This window comes from Anabrus simplex, chromosome X (assembly GCF_040414725.1).
Source record: "Anabrus simplex isolate iqAnaSimp1 chromosome X, ASM4041472v1, whole genome shotgun sequence".
NCBI lineage: Eukaryota > Metazoa > Arthropoda > Insecta > Orthoptera > Tettigoniidae > Anabrus > Anabrus simplex.
This window is the reverse complement of record NC_090279.1, coordinates 209,604,624-209,625,938: the sequence shown is the minus strand read 5'-3', so window position 1 is coordinate 209,625,938 and position 21,315 is coordinate 209,604,624. Positions and strand designations below refer to the sequence as shown.

At 40.5% G+C, this 21,315-nt stretch overlaps 1 protein-coding gene across 9 annotated transcripts in view; it reads right to left on the bottom strand.

The window, feature by feature from the left end:
* The window catches only part of LOC136886379 (homeobox protein cut), a 473,229-nt gene that overhangs the window by 229,532 nt on the left and 222,382 nt on the right, over positions 1-21,315 (bottom strand). The window contains exon 1 of one of the 9 annotated variants that reach the window (XM_067159130.2): positions 12,583-12,622. The exons of the other annotated variants lie outside the window; for them this stretch is intronic. Coding sequence (XP_067015231.2) covers positions 12,583-12,615 — 33 coding nt within the window. The 5' untranslated portion in view covers positions 12,616-12,622. Of the gene's footprint in view, positions 1-12,582; positions 12,623-21,315 lie in introns of those variants that run through there. 9 annotated transcript variants of the gene reach the window in all.

Below are 21,315 nucleotides of genomic sequence, written 5' to 3'. Positions count from 1 at the left end.
AGTGATGCTTATCAATATCACTTCAAGAAGGAAGGAGAAAGGAATGATAAAAGAGGGAGGGACGTAACTAAGGTTGTTTCCACCCGGGGCAAGAACTCGCCTCCCACACAGACCAATCAAAACTCTTCCCGGCAATACGTGATGTCGCCAATGTACAGTAATTCAGCTTAGGTGACAATGTAAGTAAGTTAATGTGAAATATTTACCAAGAACTACCACTAAATTGCTTGTTAATCCACTGACGACTCTCCCAGGTGCTGTCTGACATTAAATGAATTTGAGTGGTCATTTCGTTTTTGACGAGAGTATTGACAAGCAAAAACAACGAACTCATAAAGTTGAGTTTAAAAAAAAAAGCAGATTAGTGGAAGCCTCTGGCGTTTTAAGTTTCAATAAATGACGGAGAGGATCCAGTGTCACCTCAAAGTGACACACTCTCGCGTCCCGATGTGTGTTAAAAAAAAGCTATTGATCTCTATGTCTTAATCCAAACAGGAACGCGATATTAATAACAGATGGAGGGTGGAGAAAACTCCGGCTAATCAAAGCAGCAATCGCCCATGAGGAGAACGGTACCAATTGTGATTTTGTTCCTGCGTGTGTATTGGAGCTGGCTTGAAAAAGGAAATGGGACACGCTCTCTCTCTGGATGTAATAAGGCCAAGCAGAGGAAAACCATTATGTTTATAACATCGGAACACAGTAATCGAAGTTGCAGAAAAAATTAACGCTGATTAGCAAATTCTAAGAGCAGTTGTATTAAACAAGGGTGATCACGGCCGTTGTAGTCAGCTTCACTTTGTTTCATAATACAACCACACAGTATAGATAGTATATTACGAGCAGTCCACTGCTCGCCTGCTAGCCTTGATTGTTAAGCTGTCTGGCACAGTTATTAGCTGATTCGAGTACCTTTGGCAGGCAGGGTAGGCAGGATAAGACCCGAACTAGAGTAAGGTTCCAGTGTATGGGACCCTCACCAAGATAACTTGATAACCGGGCGAGTTGGCCGTGCGCGTAGAGGCGCGTGGCTGTGAGCTTGCATCCGGGAGATAGTAGGTTCGAATCCCACTATCGGCAGCCCTGAAGATGGTTTTCCGTGGTTTCCCATTTTCACACCAGGCAAATGCTGGGGCTGTACCTTAATTAAGGCCACGCCCGCTTCCTTCCAACTCCTAGGCCTTTCCCATCCCATCGTCGCCATAGGACCTATCTGTGTCGGTGCGACGTAAAGCCCCTAGCAAAAAAAAAAGATAACTTGATTCGAGAACTGAACAAAATACACACAAACAAAAATCAGCTCGATTTTTTCTGGGTGATATCCAACAAAAGAGTAGGCGTACTGTTGCGGAAATGCCGCAAAGTTTGGGCTGGGAAGACTAGGGAGAAAGGAGAGGAGCTGCTCGACTACATGGTATGTTCCGAGCTGTCAGTGAAGAGATGGCGTGGGAGGACATCAGTAGACGAATAAGTTTGAGGGGTGGCTTTAAAAGTAAGAAAGATCACAATATGAAGATAAAGTTGCAATTCAAGAGGACAAACTGGGGGTAAAAATATTCGTTTATAGGCAGGGGAGTTTGGGATTGGAATAATTTACCAAAGTAGATGTTCAATAAATTTCCAATTTCTTTGCAATCATTTAAGAAAAGGCTAGGAAAACAGGACGGGTGTGGATGAAATTTCAAAATAACTGGGGGGAGTGGGAAACCCCCCCCCCCCCGCTTGGATTCAACACTGATTTCGAGGTTAGGATACGAGCTGCTCGACGAAGCGGTATGTTCTGAGCTGTCAGTGAAGAGATGGCGTGCAATGACATTAGCACACCAATGAGCGTGAGTGGAGTATTTAAAAGTAGAAAAGGTCATAAGATAAAGTTAGAATTGAAGAGGACAAATTGGAACAAATTTTAGTTTACAGGAAGAAGGGTTAGGGAAAGTGATAATTTATCAAGGAGTTAAATTTCCAGGTTCTTTGAAATCATTTAAGAAAAGAGTAGGTAAAAAGTTGATAGGAAATCTGTCATATAGACGACAGTCCCAAATGCAGATGAGGCATGATTGATTGATTGGTTGATTGATTGATTGATTGATTGATTGATTGATTGATTGATTGATTGATTGATTGATTGAAATTTCGTGATTCGAAACGGGAATGGCTGATTTGTAAGCTGTCGTTACGTCGAAAAGGAAAAAAAAAATTCTGACATCGCTTCGTGCAGTTATCCAGACTTAGGTGCAAGGGCAGCACGCCTGCCTCTTACCCGAAAGCCCTGGGTTCGATTCTTGAGGAGTTCTGGAATGATTAATACTGAACTGAGGGACTGGAGCCGGATTGACTCAGCCTCATGTGCCCAACTGAAGAGTTGTCTGATACGTTAGGCAGCGGACCCGGTCAAGGAAGGGAATCAACAGGCTAAGTATTCACTTACGCTCGATGATGCGATATTCAATAACGAATTTAAAACTGTAGAAATTCACCCAGACGTACACAAATTGTATTCACTTTACGCATATTTTGAGTTAAGGAAATAAAATAGCTGTAATTGGTATGAGGGGTTTTAATTTTCATAATCTCGGTACTTGGTGCATGATAACGATTTGAATTTAATTCCATTTTGCAGAAAATTGTTTCCCGTTCTCTAGTCCTGCGTGTGTGTATGTGTGGAACTGTTTATTGGTATTCGTGTCATTGATAGGGGTGGAAGGCGAGGGAGAGGGGATATGTGTTATTTTGTTGTTTCCAGCACGACCGAAGGACGGTGGTGTGAGGAGGGGGAGGGTAGCAAATAGAGGAGAGTTAACCAAACTGTGCATAATACAGAACTATTTCATTCTACATTGTGTAGCCTCGGTGGGAGTAACATTATAAAATGGGGGCGAAGAGTGTGGGGTGCGCTAGACTACCATCTACCTGTTGTGTTCATCTACACAAGTAAAAAATCGTCATCAAAATGGTGCCAATTGTTACATAAAACATGGGACCATTGTTCGTTAATTACATGGATTAATAAGTTTAACTGCGGCCAACCCCCACCTTGCTGTTCAATCTACTACCTCCCCACCCCCACCCCTTTCCAATTCCTCTATTAATGCAATGAAATCAACATCGTCATTATGTTGATGACGTTAATAATAAACGCAATAGAGCGATGGAGATTGCAAACCGTTTGTCTCATTAATATATATAACGAATAGGCAGGACTTTTAAAAACTCCGAAAAAAATTATGAATTAATGCGCATTTCAGTTCAATTATTATTAGTATACCCCGAATTGTTAAGGAATAATAGGTTAAAGTAAAAACTAATTTGATTATTAGTAAATATCGTTTTGCCCGTTCTTTCGTTATGTTTCAAGAGTAACATAAATTCTAGGGGTTCTGATCGACCGTACCGTTAATGTTCATGCAAAACTCATAGCATAACTGTTGTGCAGGTGCCAACTGCCTAGCAATCCGGGCTCGATGTATTAGTATGTTGGAGAAGAAAATGAATTAAAGTATTTAGTTAGGTAAATTCTATTGCACGGAATATGTAACTGCGTTAGTAAAGATAAACCCAACTGGTGCTGATGACCTAGATGTTAGGCCCCTTTAAACAGTCAGCATCATCATCCGCATTATACACCCTATTACTCCACATCAGTATTCCATTTTTATTTAACAGAACCGAACTGTTTCGGTTTTCTTTCATTTCCGTGTCCATTAATTTCATGGGCAATGTTGTACACGCATGTACAGAAATGGTGACCCAATATAAACACCTCCTGCAGGTAGACAGCCCGCTACAAGATTGTTGTGTTTGAAATGGACACAGTGATGGTTGTATAGCAATACGCACATTATGCATTCAATACTACCCGTCATCGGACGAGTTGGCGCGCAGCTGTGAGCTTGCACCCGGGAGATAGTGGGTTCGAACCGCACTGTCGGCAGCCCTGAAGGTGCTTTTCTGTGGTTTTCCGTTTTCACCACCAGGAAAATGCTGGGGCTATACCTTAATTAAGGCCATGGCCGCTTCCTTCCCACTCCTAGGCCTTTCCTATCCCATCGACGCCAAAGACCTATCTTTGTTGGTGCGACGTAAAGCAAAAACAAAAAACAACGAAAACCCGAAAAACAAAAACACCCTTCACTCCCTTCCCCTCCTTGTTAGTACTGGAGTGACCTTCAATACTACCCATTCACTCCCTCCCCTCCTTTACTCTACCGGGCAGAGTTGATTGTTTATGTTGGGACACAATTTCTGTGCATGCGTATATATCTTCAGAATTTGCACGGTTAACGCCTGTATTTCATTTACAAACTTTTTAAACGCCATAACTGGAGTATGCAGATAGGTCCTTGACTATTCAGACAGAAAATGCAAACAACGGGAAATGCAATAACACTTCAGACACGCACCTCAGGAAATTTCATCGGAAAGCAGTTTGTTTTGTTGTGAATTTATCCTGCTTTCCATTGTTTTAACTATAACTATATCCAGCAAGTATTAGAATTATCTTTTGAATTGCTGAGAATTTAATTATTATCTTACTTTTAAAACTTGTTGTTAGCAAGTAAAAGAAGAAATAACGATAAAGTTATGTTCCTCAGAATGTTTAGAAAGTTTTTGTTCATTTGTGAATGGACTGAACCGTTACTTATTCACTTAATTCAGATAGTACCATAGTTCATACGCAGTACAGGTATAATTTGAGCCTTCACGTGAAACTTTGACTGAGCGTCGGATGATACTACTACTGAAACGGTTTTATTCCGTCCCTGAAGTGTGAGGCGGGCCTCCTAGACGGTAACGCCGTCTCTCAGGCCAGGGAGATGTTCGGAGAAGGTGAGGGGGTTGGCGGCCGTGTCATACACTAGGAATTGTCTCGGCATTCGCCTCAGTGTAGGAAAATGGGAAACCATTCTCAGGACAGCCGACAGTGGGGACCAGCCCATCTCTGCTCGGTTGGTCGGTCGGAGTGTAGAGCCATCGAACTACGGACCAGCCGTGGTCACCTGTACTCCCAGTTTTCAGCTGTACCTGGTTCTATATTCCTTTCCATTATAGCGTAACATGTAAACATTGAACCAATACCAGTATCAGGAGTATCGGATATGAAATTATTTGAACCAGTTCTACTACGTTTCATCGCAGGCACATCCCTACGTATGACGACTAGATTCCTTGAAAGACCATCTAAATCAAGTCCACCAAGTTGCCTGGAATTAATCGTTTGCAAAGATCTCTTGCGAATACATGCCATCGCGTCAGGCTTCAATTGTTCCAAGGCCTCCTTGAAGAAATAAGTATAAAAATCTTTCAATTGATCTTCATTGGTTCGGTATTTCCTTTGAGGAATTCATACAACTGCAGTTAATAATAACAATAATAATCATCAGCATCACCCGATGGCCTAGCTTACTGTTTGCAGGTTGCTTGTAAGTCCAGTTGGACATTTCACTTTACACTACAAGGTGACAAAGGAAACGGATTTCTGCTGGTGATGTACGTCTGAGTTTTTTTTTGTCGGGTACGCATCAAATATATCACCGGAGAACTTCCACATACAAACATCGTACAGTATGGAGCATTGAACGACTTTTTCCGCCTATCAAATTTCCTACTACCTCAGCTGGGTTTGAACCTACGGTCTCGTGATATGGAGACCGAAATTCTATCACTGATCAACAGGAAATGTTGATTCTTGAGGTGATGTATATTGTATCACCCGATGACATCATAACCCGGTCAGAATCTTATTACTAGGAACACGAATTGTTCCTGCTTACAATAAGATATTACTGAGAAATTATTTCACTTTTTAATCTTCCATGTTTTGGCATAAATATGTCTTATGGCTGGGGATCGTCTGAAAATTTGTGGAACTTAAGTCAGCGTGAAAGTGTGTGTGTAAGGGAAGTGTACCATAGTAGCCGTGCAGGCTGTGATGTAAGGTATGAATGGATGGTCAGGCAATGTTACCTAGTAACCATGCAGACTGTGATGTAAGGTATGCATGGATGGCCAGGTAATGTTACCTAGTAACCGTGCAGGCTGTGATGTAAGGTATGGATGGATGGCCAGGTAATGTTACCTAGTAACCGTGCAGGCTGTGATGTAAGGTATGGATGGATGGCCAGGTAATGTTACCTAGTAACCGTGCAGGCTGTGATGTAAGGTATGGATGGATGGCCAGGTAATGTTACCTAGTAACCGTGCAGGCTGTGATGTAAGGTATGGATGGATGGCCAGGTAATGTTACCCAGCAACCGTGCAGGCTGTGATGTAAGGTATGAATGGATGGCCAGGCAATGTTACCCAGCAACCGTGCAGGCTGTGATGTAAGGTATGGATGGATGGCCAGGTAATGTTACCTAGTAACCGTGCAGGCTGTGATGTAAGGTATGGATGGATGGCCAGGTAATGTTACCTAGTAACCGTGCAGGCTGTGATGTAAGGTATGGATGGATGGCCAGGTAATGTTACCTAGTAACCGTGCAGGCTGTGATGTAAGGTATGAATGGATGGCCAGACAATGTTACCTAGTAACCGTGCAGGCTGTGATGTAAGGTATGAATGGATGGCCAGACAATGTTACCTAGTAACCGTGCAGGCTGTGATGTAAGGTATGGATGGATGGCCAGGTAATGTTACCCAGCAACCGTGCAGGCTATGTCTAATGGCTGGTTTCAATCTCAAATTATCAGCCGCTGATGGATAGCCATGACCGAGAGACATATTTATGATTTTCGAATAGGGAAACGTGGTTTCAGGTTTTTTAAAACTCACCGACACAAGAACAGTTTTGAAACTCCGGACATAGCCTACGTCAAAACCAAATGTGCAGACATACTCAATGGATAAAAAAGTATCTTTCTGTTCCAGCACCGCATGAAGGAACCGAAAAAAGTCGTTAAAGTTATTTCGAAGCAATTTCGATTGCGACCGCAAGTTTATATACATGAATATAAACAGAATAACCGAAGCAGACGTATTACTCCCGAAACAGAAATAAACCAAGCTCGCCCCCCTGTTTGTCACATTCTAAAATTTATAGCGGCAAGAAAACAAACTGGAAAAATCATTCCTGAGTGCAGTCAAGGCCTTCTCGATCGACGGGTTTGATTTAACGACATTATCTGCTCCGAAACGAATAAACCAGTCGCATGAGCACATGTTTAATTTAAGATGTGCCATTTCGCTTTTAAGTTTAATAACATCTGGTGTATTTCGCGTTAATATATATACAACTCTACACTATCTGTGTAATCTATCTAGGAGAACTCTTTTACTTCAAACATGAGCAAAAAACAATATACACACAGACATATCCTCGTAAATCATGTCACTTCAAACTTTCTTGGTTTCCTTGATATTTTATTTTTGTCTTCATAAACTCGGATTGATGACATAGAAGACGCTCTGCTATAAATGTATTTCCTCATCTTCGTTTGTTATTTATTAGGAATTTGCTAACTAAAGTATTGGTTGTAAGGAAGGATATGGGATAAAATATAACCAGTATACATGGATGGTACCAGAATTGATCAGGTAAAGGATTTTTGTTATCTGGGAAGTATGATTATTGATTACAGAAGACAACAGATGCATGGCAGAAGTGGAGGGAAGAAAAGCCCTGGCAAAGCAGGTATGTTGCTAATAAGTAGATGGAAATAAAGGATTAAAGAAATCATTTGTATTTTAAACAGTGCTTCATGTAAGTGAATTCTGGACGGTAGGAGAGCAGATAATAATAATAAAAGCGTTTGGCTTCCGGAGAGGCATGGTGCAGGTCTTTTGATTTGATGCCCGTAGGCGACCTGCGCATAGTGATGAGGATGAAATGATGATGAAGACGGCACATATATGAGTCCCAGAGCCAGAGGTATTAACCAATTATGGTTAAAATTTCCGACACTGACGGGAATCAGACCCGGGATCCCTGTGACCAAAGGCCAGCACGCTAACCATTTAGCCATGGGGCCGGACAGGAGAACAGATGAAGAGCCATTTTGACTCAACATAAATGTGGATATGACACAAAATGCAAGACATGAGTGTTAAAAGAAATGGAAGAATTCAATTTATTGGACGTGTCATTAGGCACAACATCTTTATAAATAATAGATTCGAAGACAAAGTGTTAGGGCGGAGTGGGAGGGTCGACATCTGTAGGACATGAAGGAGAGAATGGGATGTCAAAGTTACACGAAGACGAAACAGAAAATGGAGAAGAATGGAATAACAACAAAACTAAGACTTTAGAACATTAATAAATGAGGAAACGTTATGATATCTTCTGCACCTCCCTCATTTACACATCTTATAGCCTGCTCCTTCGTATAGTATCCATCCACAGTCCCTATATTTTCTCAGTTTCCTGTTGCCCTCAGCTTTCAGTTTATCATCGTCTTGAAAATTCCGCCATCTGCCATCGTTATCACGTACCCGAAACTGTTTTTATCTTCTTTCTGCAATCACATCCTATATATCCTTCTTCGCCTCCATAATTTCTCTTTTCCCTCTACATTCTCACTGGTTAGAAACAGAACCCTCAAACTGCTATCACTTTCGTCCCTTGAGAATTCATTTTTCGAATCACTTCCTAAAAATTCCTCTATTTCAAAGTTATAATAATTTCGTGTGGCTATTTCTAGCCGAGTGAAGCCGTTATAAGGCAGACCCTCCGATGAGGCTGGGCGACATCTGCCATGTGTAGGTAACTGCGTGTTATTGTAGGGGAGGATAGTGTTATATGTGGTGTGTGAGTTGCAGGGACGTTGGGAACAGCACAAACACCCAGTCCCCGAGCCAAAGGAATTAACCATTTGCTGTTAAAATCTCCGACCCGGCCGGGAATCCAACCCGGGGCCCTCTTGACCATAGGCCAGCACGCTAACCATTTAGCCATGGAGCCGGACTATTTCGTTGTTGACAAGACCTTACAGTGCAAACTTTACTCCAAATTAAGCAGCACAGATAAAACCAGGCCGGAAAACAATTGCAAATTAATAACATGTGTAGGTGTGGATTCAGAGGATAAAAGAAGGTAATATAACTGCATATTTATTCTTGTAGCAGGTCTGTTTTAAATTTTTACCATCTATGACTTAAATATAATGTTTGAATTTTGTTCATTTTATTTATTTATGTATTTATTTATTATTTGTTTGTTTATTTATTTATCTCGACACTGAGGCATTTATTTCGGTACCAAACCAAATCCCATGGCACTACAGCCCCTGAAGGGCCTTGGCCTACCAAGCGACCGCTGCTCAGTTTGAAGGCCTGCAGATTACGAGGTGTCGTGTGGTCAGAACGACGAATTCTCTCGGCTGTTATTCTTGGCTTTCTAGACCGGGGCCGCTATCTCACCGTCAGATAGCTCCTCAATTCTAATCACGTAGGCTGAGTGGACCTCGAACCAGCCATCATGTCTGGGTAAAAATCCCTGACCTGGCCGGGGATCGAACCTAGGGCCTCCGGGTAAGAGGCAGGCACGCTACTCCTTCACCACGGCGCCGGTAATTTCGGTGCAGTATAAAAATATTTTTAAACCATACATATTGCAATAGCAGCAGTCAGTCCTCAGTCTGGTAAAATGTTGTTTACTGGGGAACCGACTCGCGTGTCTCCTCAAAAATGGTTGGGAACCAACTAACAGATGTGATAATGGGAGCTAACTCTAGTTCAGCCGTTTCTCTGTAATTTTGATTTTAAATGCCACCTAGCCCGCCCTGCTGTCAGTTAGAGTGAGTTGCATACATTTTAGGGGTCGTAATATGTCAAACCCCTTATGTTTATGCAAAGATATTTGCAGAACCGTAGTTAAATAAAAGAATAGAAGGAATCTGGCGCTGTTTTAGTCTTTCCAGAGGAATCTACCCTATGATCGATAGAAAATGTTATATTCCACTTAATTTTGTTTTCTGTTTGTGAACCACCGTTACTTTAGAAGGATATATTTTCTTTAACTTACATTACAATTTACACCAGGTCAAGGTGCAGCTTACAATTAAGCAATATATGGAGTACAATAAATAAATTTTCATTACGACTTATGAAATAAATATCCACAGCCTGTTTCCAGTCATGTGACCAGGTCAGGAATGGGGTGAGTGAAGCCCCATCTAGCGGCGAAGATTGGAACTGTGCCGGCAGCCGAAGCCTGTCGCATTCCTCTGGGGCAATGATTTATGACTGACAAACGAAATAGAATGATATTGGAGAGTGTTGCCGGAATGAAGGGTGACAGGGGAAACCGGAGTACCCGGAGAAAAACCTGTCCGGCTTTCGCTTTGTCCAGCACAAATCTCATATGAGGTGACCGGGATTTGAACCACGGAACCCACCGGTGGGGAGCCGCGTGAGCCATGGAGGCTCTATGCTAACTTATTCCTGGACAAACATCCAGGCTTTATATTTTCAGTAATTGCATTTTAGTTATTAAAAGCTGGGATATACATTTTTTATATGTTTGTGTGGCATTGAAAAGGGTAAGCAACCCTTATGCAGGGCAAACGTCTGGCACTGTCGTTTCTGAAGACTAATTGTAATTTAATATCACACACTGATTTTTAATTGCTTATTATCTGAGGTCGTAACATGAAAGACGTCCCTATTATACATGGGGAAAACGAAAACAATATGGGAGATAAGATCAGGATTCCTGAGTTTTGTCGAGATTACAAGAAAACAAAAATATCATGGAAGAAAGTTCGAAACTCTTACCTTTGTACCGTTCACAATTGCTTACTGTACAAATTCAATATGTAAATTCCTAGGAAATATCTTTAGTCTAAAAGAGAATAATCTTCAAAGGCAAGGTCCTCTGTATTCTACTGCTATACGTATTCTGTCTTACTAACCCTATCGACTTCCATCTGTTTCACTAAAGAACAATCGAATAGCCGCAATAAAGCTTTATTCTTTTATTGACTACACGTGTTCTACGGCCACCTGGAATAAATAATACATACATACAAATATATATATCCGTGCAACCACCACCATGGCCACTTGAAAGAGTGCACGAAAGAGGAATTGAAATGCCCAACAAACAAAAGAAGGCCACAAGGAAGAAGTGATTGTACAATAACTGGAGAGTTAACAGTCTTCATATTGTTAAGCTTATCTCTGCTGGAATTTACCAATAAAAGGCAGATGAATATTTGTGTATTGCAATTTCAATGTATTTCCTTTTACCTGCCGGGACATTCGCCCATATAGGAGGGAGATATGAAAGGAATAATTTAGTAAATATATATTAATTAAAAGGACAAAACTGTTAGTTAATGGCATTACTGTGTGAATGATGAAAATTCAATACTGGCGTTAAATATATTTCAGTGTGTTAGAAGATAAATTCGCCCGAGATCATGTTAAAGTTGATTTCGTAGTACGAATGATTCATTACTTTCTACAAAAACGAATATAGGTACCTTCTGGAGACAACTGGGGAGAAATTACATACAGTTCCTCGTCGTTTGGGTGAAAAAATCAGTATTAAATGTATGCCACGGATTCTCTCTAAGGTTGGTTTGATGATTGTGTTTCGTTGGTGCGTAATGTGCACGTTTTCCTGTGCGTATGATTAATTTGGAATCCCCTACTTAAATACTTACTTCATAAATGTATATTTTGTTGAAAATGTAAAGGTGTGTAATTTGTTCATTTATATTGTTGCTAACAATGAAAGATTCTTTCACTGTGTCTTTTAAAGTCAGCTCACTTATCCATGTGTATACATTTTCATTACAGCTGAATCAGTTGATGATAGGGTCATAAATTAGAAGAACAGCATTCTGTATGTAGGTAGGGCAATATCACCTTAAAGCATACCACATGTCATTACGAGTCATAGTTTCGAATTCCCAGGGTACTGTCCTAATATTCAATATTATCTCCAAAGAACCTAAACACGTCACACTGTATCGTTCTGGTAACAAAATATTAGTAATTATTTAATCCTTGTTACCATCCATTCCTTTGGCTTTGCAGGACAATTTAAGTAAGAAATCAAATGACTATGCCATATAAAAATGAAAGCTACCATTGTTACCGAAGTTACGAGAGTGGATGGTATTCGGTTGGATTTATCGGACCTGTACACTACGTCCGCAGTAAAGTTATTTTGAAAAACATTTGAGTCTGTTTCATGAATTGAACTTCACATTTAATTAATAGATACAACTGTCACATTAGGGACATCCGTATCCTTATAAAAATGTATATGAGGGAGGTAGGTTATATCGTACAGAAAACTTCGTATGTATGCCAAGCTTTAACTGATTAAATTTGTGTTGATTGCCTTAATGAACTGCAGTGAAGAAGCAACACTTAACTTAACACAGAATAAATATCAGCTTAAATAAAACCTTGTTGAAAAGAAATATTTACAAAGGAAGCTATTTCTTACTGATTGAAGTGAAATTAAAAATTCAGACAGGAAAGAAACTATGTATATAAGCAAAGAGGAGATAATAGCAGATATCCCATAGGAAAAAATACATTGAAATCCTTTCCACCTTTTAAAGAAGTACCGGAAGATTATTTACAAGTGAATGTTCTTTCTTTATTTCTAAGATCTTTGCTCGGTACCTTTTTCGTATGGGAGGGCCTGTTAAGAGACATTGTCACTGTTTCCTTGTGGCCTGGCTTCCAAATCATCCGGAATCAGGGCTGAAAGAGAAAATATTAAAAAAAAATCACTTCATTGTTTGATCATATGGTTTATATTAAACGTATGAAGAAACTTATATTATCCGGTAAAGTTTCCGTGTGATTCAGAACACGGAGGGGGAAGAGAAAAGGCCCCCTGAAAGTGATAACAAACAGATGCAGGTGCTTGCTACTTTGGATGAAGAATCAAGAAGAAAGTGAGCGAAGCCTACAGCCCATCAGGTTTAAATTCCTTACTTCTTTGCAGAAATGAAAAGAAATGAAATTGAACTGGCTTGAAATTGTGGATTAAAAAATAAGATGGTATCTAATGTGGTTTAGATAAATTCTAGTTGTGCAGGATACCTAATAATTTGAACATACCACAATATAATTATAACATAATTTTGTCCCCCGATAAGTTTACATTGGGAGTTTAACTGACTGCTGAAGTTCTGATCATGAACCACAACTTCTATGGTTTCACGTGAAACGCAGTCCCGGGGCTATTGTAATTCGTTACATACACTAAGAATCTCCGTCCTGGCCGAAATTCGAACTGAGATCCTCAGAGATGAAGGCCACTAAGCTGACCATTCAATAACGGGGCCAGAAAACGATTTTCAACTTATTATTTTGAAAAAATCGAAATGTAGGATTACGTACGTTTTCACTTTTGAACATTAAAAATTTCACGGTGATATGAAATTTCCTACGTGAGGGATTTCACTTGTGGTGAATAAAACATCTGGCGCTGAATACATCTGCAAGCAAAGACGTTCCTAATGTCACATTATCAAACCATGAAGCTAAAAAAAAACCAGTAGAATGTTTATTTGGTACTTAAAAGTTACAGATGTTTTAAAAAAAAGTAAAATCCAATGCAGTTTAACAGCCAGAAATGTATTCACAATTTTGTTTTCAAAAAATACGTATCTTTCCATGATGGAGCAGTTATAAATACATTCCAAGAGTCTGGGAGAGGAGGGATGGGAGGAAAATCGAATACCCATTATGGCTTCTTGTTTTTTAAAACCCTACCTATAAGACTACAATGGGCAGAAACATTACACCTAAACCCATCATCTGGATTTCTCTTCGTCCTCTCTCGTTTAAGTACGTACTTAGCCGAAACAAGAAGAGCTAAGATACGCTATATACAGCCATGTACGCACGATCAGATTCGGACTTCGAAGAGGTGAAGGATGGGAAAGAGTGCGAGTGAGAAAAGAAATGCGCGGTGTAGGAGGAGAGGAAGAGACAGAGAAAACGAACGGCTGGTAGGGGTAGAAGATTGGGAGGGGGAAGTTATGAATGATGAAGGTACAAAAAAAAAATCGAGGCACTATGCACCACGCACACATACATACACAGAAGGGCGAGAGAAATATTGGGAGGTAAAAAGTTTTTTGCTTTGGCGTCGTTCATCCGTCGTACTTTGCTTAACCACGTAAAAAACGACCGGAGAAAGGTTTTGAGGTGAATAGGAAGGGAGAGAGGGGAGTGAGGTAGAGGAAAGAAAGGGCAGGGGAGGCGGGTGAGGAAAGAGAAAGTAGAACTGCAGTGTTACCAACTTAGACAAATGTTTCCCGAAGAATTAGTCATATTCTCCCTCTCTCACTCACTCACATTTTATCTCTTCCCTTGGTTGCAGGGAGGAGGCTAGTTTCAGAGCTGATTCTCTCTCAATATTTTGGGGCATTGATAACTCTTCCCTGGGCACAAGAACTGATCTTTGATACAAATGCCGTTTATTTGATTATATTGATGTAATATAGAAATTGGTCATCGTGGCGACCTTCCAACCAGAGGATTCTGGTTTCTATTCCGGGTTCGGCCGAGTTTTGTTGCCACATGTGACTAATTCTTATGGATCGAGGACGGAGTATTCGCGGTTGTTTCGGTACACACTTCACACAGCACGCTATCAAACGTGAGAGAAAACAGTGAAAACATATCTCCCTAAGTCCCTGTAGGGTTGGTGTCTCGAAAGGTATCCGGCCGTAGAACAGGGCTAAATAAATAAATAAAATAAATAAATAAATAAATAAATAAATAAATAAATAAATAAATAAATAAATAAATTTGATGATTTATTAGAATATGGATTGAAAACTAATAATAACAAGGCAATGAGTATGATGATATAAGCGTAGGAGGGAACAAGGTTAACGCCAAGGATATTGAACAAGTGTCAGCAGTAGGGAGGGAAGAACTCGCATTGCCATCACTAAAGAAGGAAGAGACTCTCATGTGGACGCTTGGACTTGAAGTTAAGGAAGAGACTGGCGAAATGCTTTGTTTGGAGTGTGGCGCTAAGGAAGATACTTCGCATTTGAGATGTGGTTATGGAGAAGGAAGGAAAGGATATGGAACGACCTGCTATTGGAGAAAAGACGAAGTTATTACAAACCATCCGTACAAGGAAGAGAAACTGGATACGAAAGGAGTGTTTGCTGATGGAAGCTCTAGAAGGATCGGTAAAGGGAAGGAGAAGAAGAGGACGGAGAATGTCGATGGTGGACAGTGTCACAATAGCAGAAAATCACGAAGAAACTAGGAGGATGGCTGCAGTCAGGACTACATGGGAAGCGGCTGTGTGAAGTCCTGACTAAGGGAAGACCACGTTATATATAGCCTGTTACATACTACCTTTTACGCACGGCCTCGCCTCGCGTGGATTTCGTAATTTCCTCGGTACTGCTCAAAGACATTATCTGAAAATTCCTAAAGTATAAAACTCGCCCTGTTCCTTTATTTTTGAAGGCGATTCCAGACAACAATTTTCACGCCTGTGACACCTTCAGTTTTTTAGTATCCTCATAAAAATAATTCAATCTTTTTCACTTCTTGTCACCCTCTTACGTGTATTTTCCAGAAAGAAAAAATGTGTTCCTTTATTTTTAATGGAGATTCCAAATACCAATTTTCATGTCTATAATATATTCAGTTTTGAGATATATCCCCATAAAAAGAATTAATTTCCTTTTTCAACCCGTTTCACCTCCCCCTTAAGCGGATTTCACGAAAACCAAAGAGGACTTTTTCTTTATGTTTAGAGGGTATTACAAGTACCAATTTTTACGTCTGTAAACTGTTAAGTTTTTGAGATATAGATATAGGCCTACTCATTTAAACAATTCAGCCTTCTTTTCACCCCCTTGGCGACGGAAAATACAAGAATCCTTCCGTAGTGTAATATAAATGTATCCCCAGAATTTCATTTCTTTATGTCCAGTAGTTTTGGCTCGGCGATGATGAATGAGTCTCTCAGCCAGTCAGGACATTATACTGTGTATAGACAGATAGATAGATTGCATTTCATTGAACTGTGAATATTATATTCTTAAAAGATCATAGACCAATTTCACGACCTGTACCTGATACCGCATTGTCCCACGCCTAGCATTAAATAAAATTAATGGTCATGAAGTTTTGATTACTTCTGATAACTTTGAGGATCTCCAAACAGAGCACAGATCGAATCGGTCAACTTGAGCTGGGTGATCAGCCCTCTTACCGCCTAAGGTACTCAGTCCGGGGCTTTACAGGTTGACGAAAAGCCCGCCCCTTCTCATCGGTTGGTAGGCCTGTAAGACGGAGATGAAGGCTTCACTTAATTCTCTTCTTCACCCTTACACCGCACAAACAAGCCCTCAATATATATTGCGCGCCACCTAGAACAATAGCTTCTCATATTTTTTTGACAAGCTTTGCAATATTCGGTTATCATGGCCTCCCCAGCAATATATTTTGATTTTTAATTCTAGCAGCAGAAGCCTGTCGGTTGGTTCGTTCGTTGCTTGGTTACCTAAAGGTTAATAAGTCCAGGGACCCAGGGATGTCTTCCACAGCCTTCTAAATCCATCCGTCTCTTTATTAATATCAGCTGTGTGTAGATCACGCGTAATATAGCAAAGAACTTCATTTCATCAAAGATATGATGCTACACTTTCGGCTGATGGGGACCATAACTAAAGAGAACGAACTTTCTAAAATATTACAGATTATAACAAGTATCATCGAAGAACTCCACAGATAATGCAAAGTAAAATTTCTCCTAAATGAAGGCCATAATATTAAGGTATTACAATATTTCATGTCATTAATTACGTAATTGTCTGTCATTTACCAAAGGTAGGCTTGTATTTAATGGCACGTTTATTTTTCTGATTTGCTGGTAAAGAAGCATTTGATTTTCATTACAAAAGTACTTTCCATTTTTTCAGCAGCATTTAGCGTATCGTACTACTATCTTACTACTACTACTACTACTACTACTAATAATAATAATAATAATAATAATAATAATAATAATAACAATAATAATAATACACCAAGCGAGTTGGTCGAGCGGTTAGGGGATCGCAGCTGTGAGCTTGCATCCGGGAGATAATAGGTTCGAACCCCGCTGTCGGCAGCCCTGAAGATGGTTTCCCGTGGTTTCCCATTTTCACATCAGGCAAATGCTGTGGTTGTACCTTAATTAAGGCCACGGCCGCTTCCTTCCCACTCCTAGCCCTTTCCTCGTCGCCATAAGACCTATCTGTGTTGATGCGACGTAAAGCCAATTGTAAATAATAATAATAATAATAATAATAATAATAATAATAATAATAATAATAATAATAATAATAATAATTTCGTATGGCTATTTCTAGCCGGGTGCAGCCCTTGTAAGGCAGACTCTCCGATGAGGGTGGGCGGCATATGCCATGTGAAGGTAACTGCGTGTTGTTGTGGTGGAGGATAGTGTTATGTGTGGTGTGTGAGATGCAAGGATGTTTGTGACAGCACTAACACCCAGCCCCCGAGCTACCGGAATTAACCAATGAAGGTTAAAATCCCTGACCCGGCCGGAAATCGAACCCGGGACCCTCTGAACCGAAGGCCAGTACGCTGACCGTTCAGCCAACGAGTCGGACAATAATAATAATAATAATAATAATTATAATAATTCTCCAACCCTTGTCCCGTTTCTCTACGGGGTCGGGTATGGGGTGAGATGAATCTGTCGTGGCGGATTTTTATGAACGGATGCCCTTTCTGACTTGAACCTCATCAGATGCGTTAATGATATGAAATGAATGACGTGGTATATGATAGTAGGAACGGAGAGGGTGACACCAGGTGCCGGCACATAGCCTACTCCTGTCGAATAGCACCAAGGGTTCTGATCAGGGCTTACCGTCTCCATCCGACGGAGGAATCACCATCATTAGCGTCATATGCCCTCACTCCATATGAGCACACCGGAGAGGTTTGGAATTTAATCCAGGCTTTTGGCACGCAATCTAGTGATTAGAAATTGTACCACCACCACCTCCCCTAACGTGCCGGCCAACATTCTGATGGTGAAAATTGTTTCAATCAACGAGACTCGAACTGGCCAACCACGTTGTCAGACCGTTTAGACTTCAACGCCTTAACAATCATTGCCAACTGGCAGATTAATAATAATAATAATAATTATAATAAGAAGGAGAAGAAGAAGAAGAAGAATAGTATTTTCATTTGGCACAATCTTGGTTATCTGCGTGTCATTTACCACGTTCCACTTCACTCTACCGGATAGCAAATAAATGGACATCTGTTGAAGGATATCTCACTTAGTTTTCATTATTTTTGGCATGTAAACGTCACAACCTCTTACCCGGAAGCCCCGGGTTCGATTCCAGGCCAGTTTAGGGATTTTTATCTGCACCTGAGGGCTGGTTCGAGGTTCATTCAGCCTACGTGATTAGAATTGAGGAGCTATCTGACGGTGAGATAGCGGCCCCGGTCTAGAAAGCCAAGAATAACGGTCGATAGGATTCGTCGTGCTGACCACACGACACCTCGTAATCTGCAGGCCTTCAGGCTGAGCAGCGGTCGCTTGGTAGGCCAAGGCCCTTCAAGGGCTGTAGTGCCATGAGGTTTGGTTTGGTTTTATTAAACGTCACTAGTGTCACCAGGGATCGTCTACATATCGAAATCATAGACTACGACATGGGGTGCCAAATGGATTTTTCCCCGCCCTTCGGAAATTTTCAGCAAATACTACCGCCGCAAATTCGGATGAATTCTCGAGTGTATTTTCTTTCAGAAACGTGAGAGACATACCTATCAATTTCAGAGATCTTATTACTTTTATTGTCTCTTACTAAAAGAGACAGGGGGTATTACTGGTGTGTCATTTCCTCCTGCACTAAACGATGTAACGGAATCTGCTTTGGTGGATATGACAGTGCAGGTGGCTTTGTAACAGCTCACGGTAAGAAAGTAGGCCTTGGCTAGGTACTTGCAAATTTCTCTCCAGCCGTGCAAAAGAAGAAAAGAATCCTTTCAACTAATTCCACAGCTATATTAATGTTTCAAAAAGATCTTTACTATCACAGCAGGATATATGATAATAGAATGTGTACTTCTCCAATGGATATGCATATAAGGGAACTAAATTATGCCGAGTAATGCCTATTCCTTGTCAATATCCCGGAATAAGATTTCCATCGAAGGCGTTTTATTTGTGAACGATTATTTTAAGACAGTGACTGAATAATTCATTAGATTCCGGCGGATGTTGCGAGGAGATATGTCAAGTATCAATAATTTATATTTTTGTATAATGCGTTGAAAGAATAAGAGAAAAATAAGTCATTTTTTATTCAAGTGCCGTGTCGAAGTTGTCTTGCGATTGAAGTTCGATTTTTTAAAGAGGAACATGATGTTGAGACATCATTCAAGTAGGAGGTCAGTATAAATATCACACACTTACTAGCAAAGAGAATGGATCTATCTCTAAGAACTGAGGAGAGAATATTAGATTATAGTGACACAAATGATTTTGATACATGAATGTTATAATAATTATTACAGTTATTTTTGCCTAATACTGCATTGCTATTAGATATAAGTAATGTTTTATACTCATTGTATACTTTATCCTGTCTTTTGAAATCCTGGATGTTAAACAGTGTCATATAATCTGGGACAAGTATTCTATATTCCGTCTTTTATACAGGAGGCTAAGGTAAGACGCACTGTATTGCCTATGACGTAAACATTCCAGTAGACCAAGCTAGGATCTGAAGTACTTATTGCCTATGACGTAAACACTCCAGTAGGCCAAGCTAAGATGTGAAGTACTTATTGCCTATGACGTAAACATTCCAGTAGGCCAAGCTAGGATGTGAAGTACTTATTGCCTATGACGTAAACATTCCAGTAGGCCAAGGTAGGATGTGAAGTACTTATTGCCTATGACGTAAACATTCCAGTAGGCCAAGCTAGGATGCGAAGTACTTATTGCCTATGACGTAAACATTCCAGTAGGCCAAGCTAGGATGTGAAGTACTTATTGCCTATGACGTAAACATTCCAGTAGGCCAAGGTAGGATGTGAAGTACTTATTGCCTATGATGTAAACATTCCAGGTGGCCAAGAAAAAATGTAAGGTGTCCGGCTCCATGGCTAAATGGTTAGAATTCTGGCCCTTGGTCACAGGGGTCCCGGGTTCGATTCCTGGCATGGTTGGGAATTTTAACCATAATTTTTTAAAACCCTTGGCAGAGGGACTGGGTGTATATGTCGTCTTCACCATCGTTTCGTCCTCATCACGACGCGCAGGTCACTTACGGGTGTCATATCAAAAGACCTGCACTTGGCGAGCCGAAGTCCTCGGACACCTCCCGGCACTGAAAGCCATACGCCATTTCATTTCATTTGAATGTACGGTATCGCATTGCCTAGGACGTGAGTATTTCAGAAGGCCAAGCTAAGATGTACAGCACTGCACTGCTCGTGACGTACAGATTTGGGGAGACCATGCTACAATACACAATACTTCATTGCCTATGATATGAACATTTCAGAAGACCGTGCTAAAATGTGTGGTACTGGATTTTCCATGACGTTAACAGTTCAATCAGTCAACGTTAATCTGCATTCAGGGCAGTCGCCCAGGTGGTCGATTCCCTATCTGTTGTTTCCCTAGCCTTTCCTTAAACGATTGCAAGAAATTTGGAAATTTATTGAACATCTACCTTGGTAAATTATACCAATCCCTAACTCCTTTAGCTATAAACGAATATTTGCCCCAATTTGTTCTCTTGAATTTCAACTTTAACTTCATATTGTGATCTTTCCTACTTTTAAAGACACCAATCAAACTTATTCTTCTAACTAACGTCATTCCACGCCATCTCTCCACTGACAGGTCGGAATATACCACTTAGTCGAGCAATTCGTCTCCTATCTCCCAAGTCTTCCCAGCTCAAATATTGCAACACTTCCGAAACGCTACTCTTTTGTCGGAAATCACCCAGAACAAATCGAGCTGCTTTTCAGGAGGCCGTAGTAAAATTCAGTGTATTGTAGTGTATTCTGGAGGATTGACTATTAACCGCGAAATTCTTTACGTACGAATTACATCTTAGATATGATCCGGCAATCTCCTAATCTTATAGCCTGCAATTTAGACAGAAAGCAATACAGGCTTTATATTAGCGTACTAGCTGCACAAACATTCTGAGTGAGTACACCCCTAGAATACTTTTATCCATTCCACTCCGCTGTAAGTTATTCTCTCTTTCTTTTTCAGTGTTAAAATATAGATACAAGGTGTGGCAGCGAGATTTCCAATTAAGAATCGCGACATCAATTCCCATAGCTGGGAAAGTTAAAACAAATCTTCGT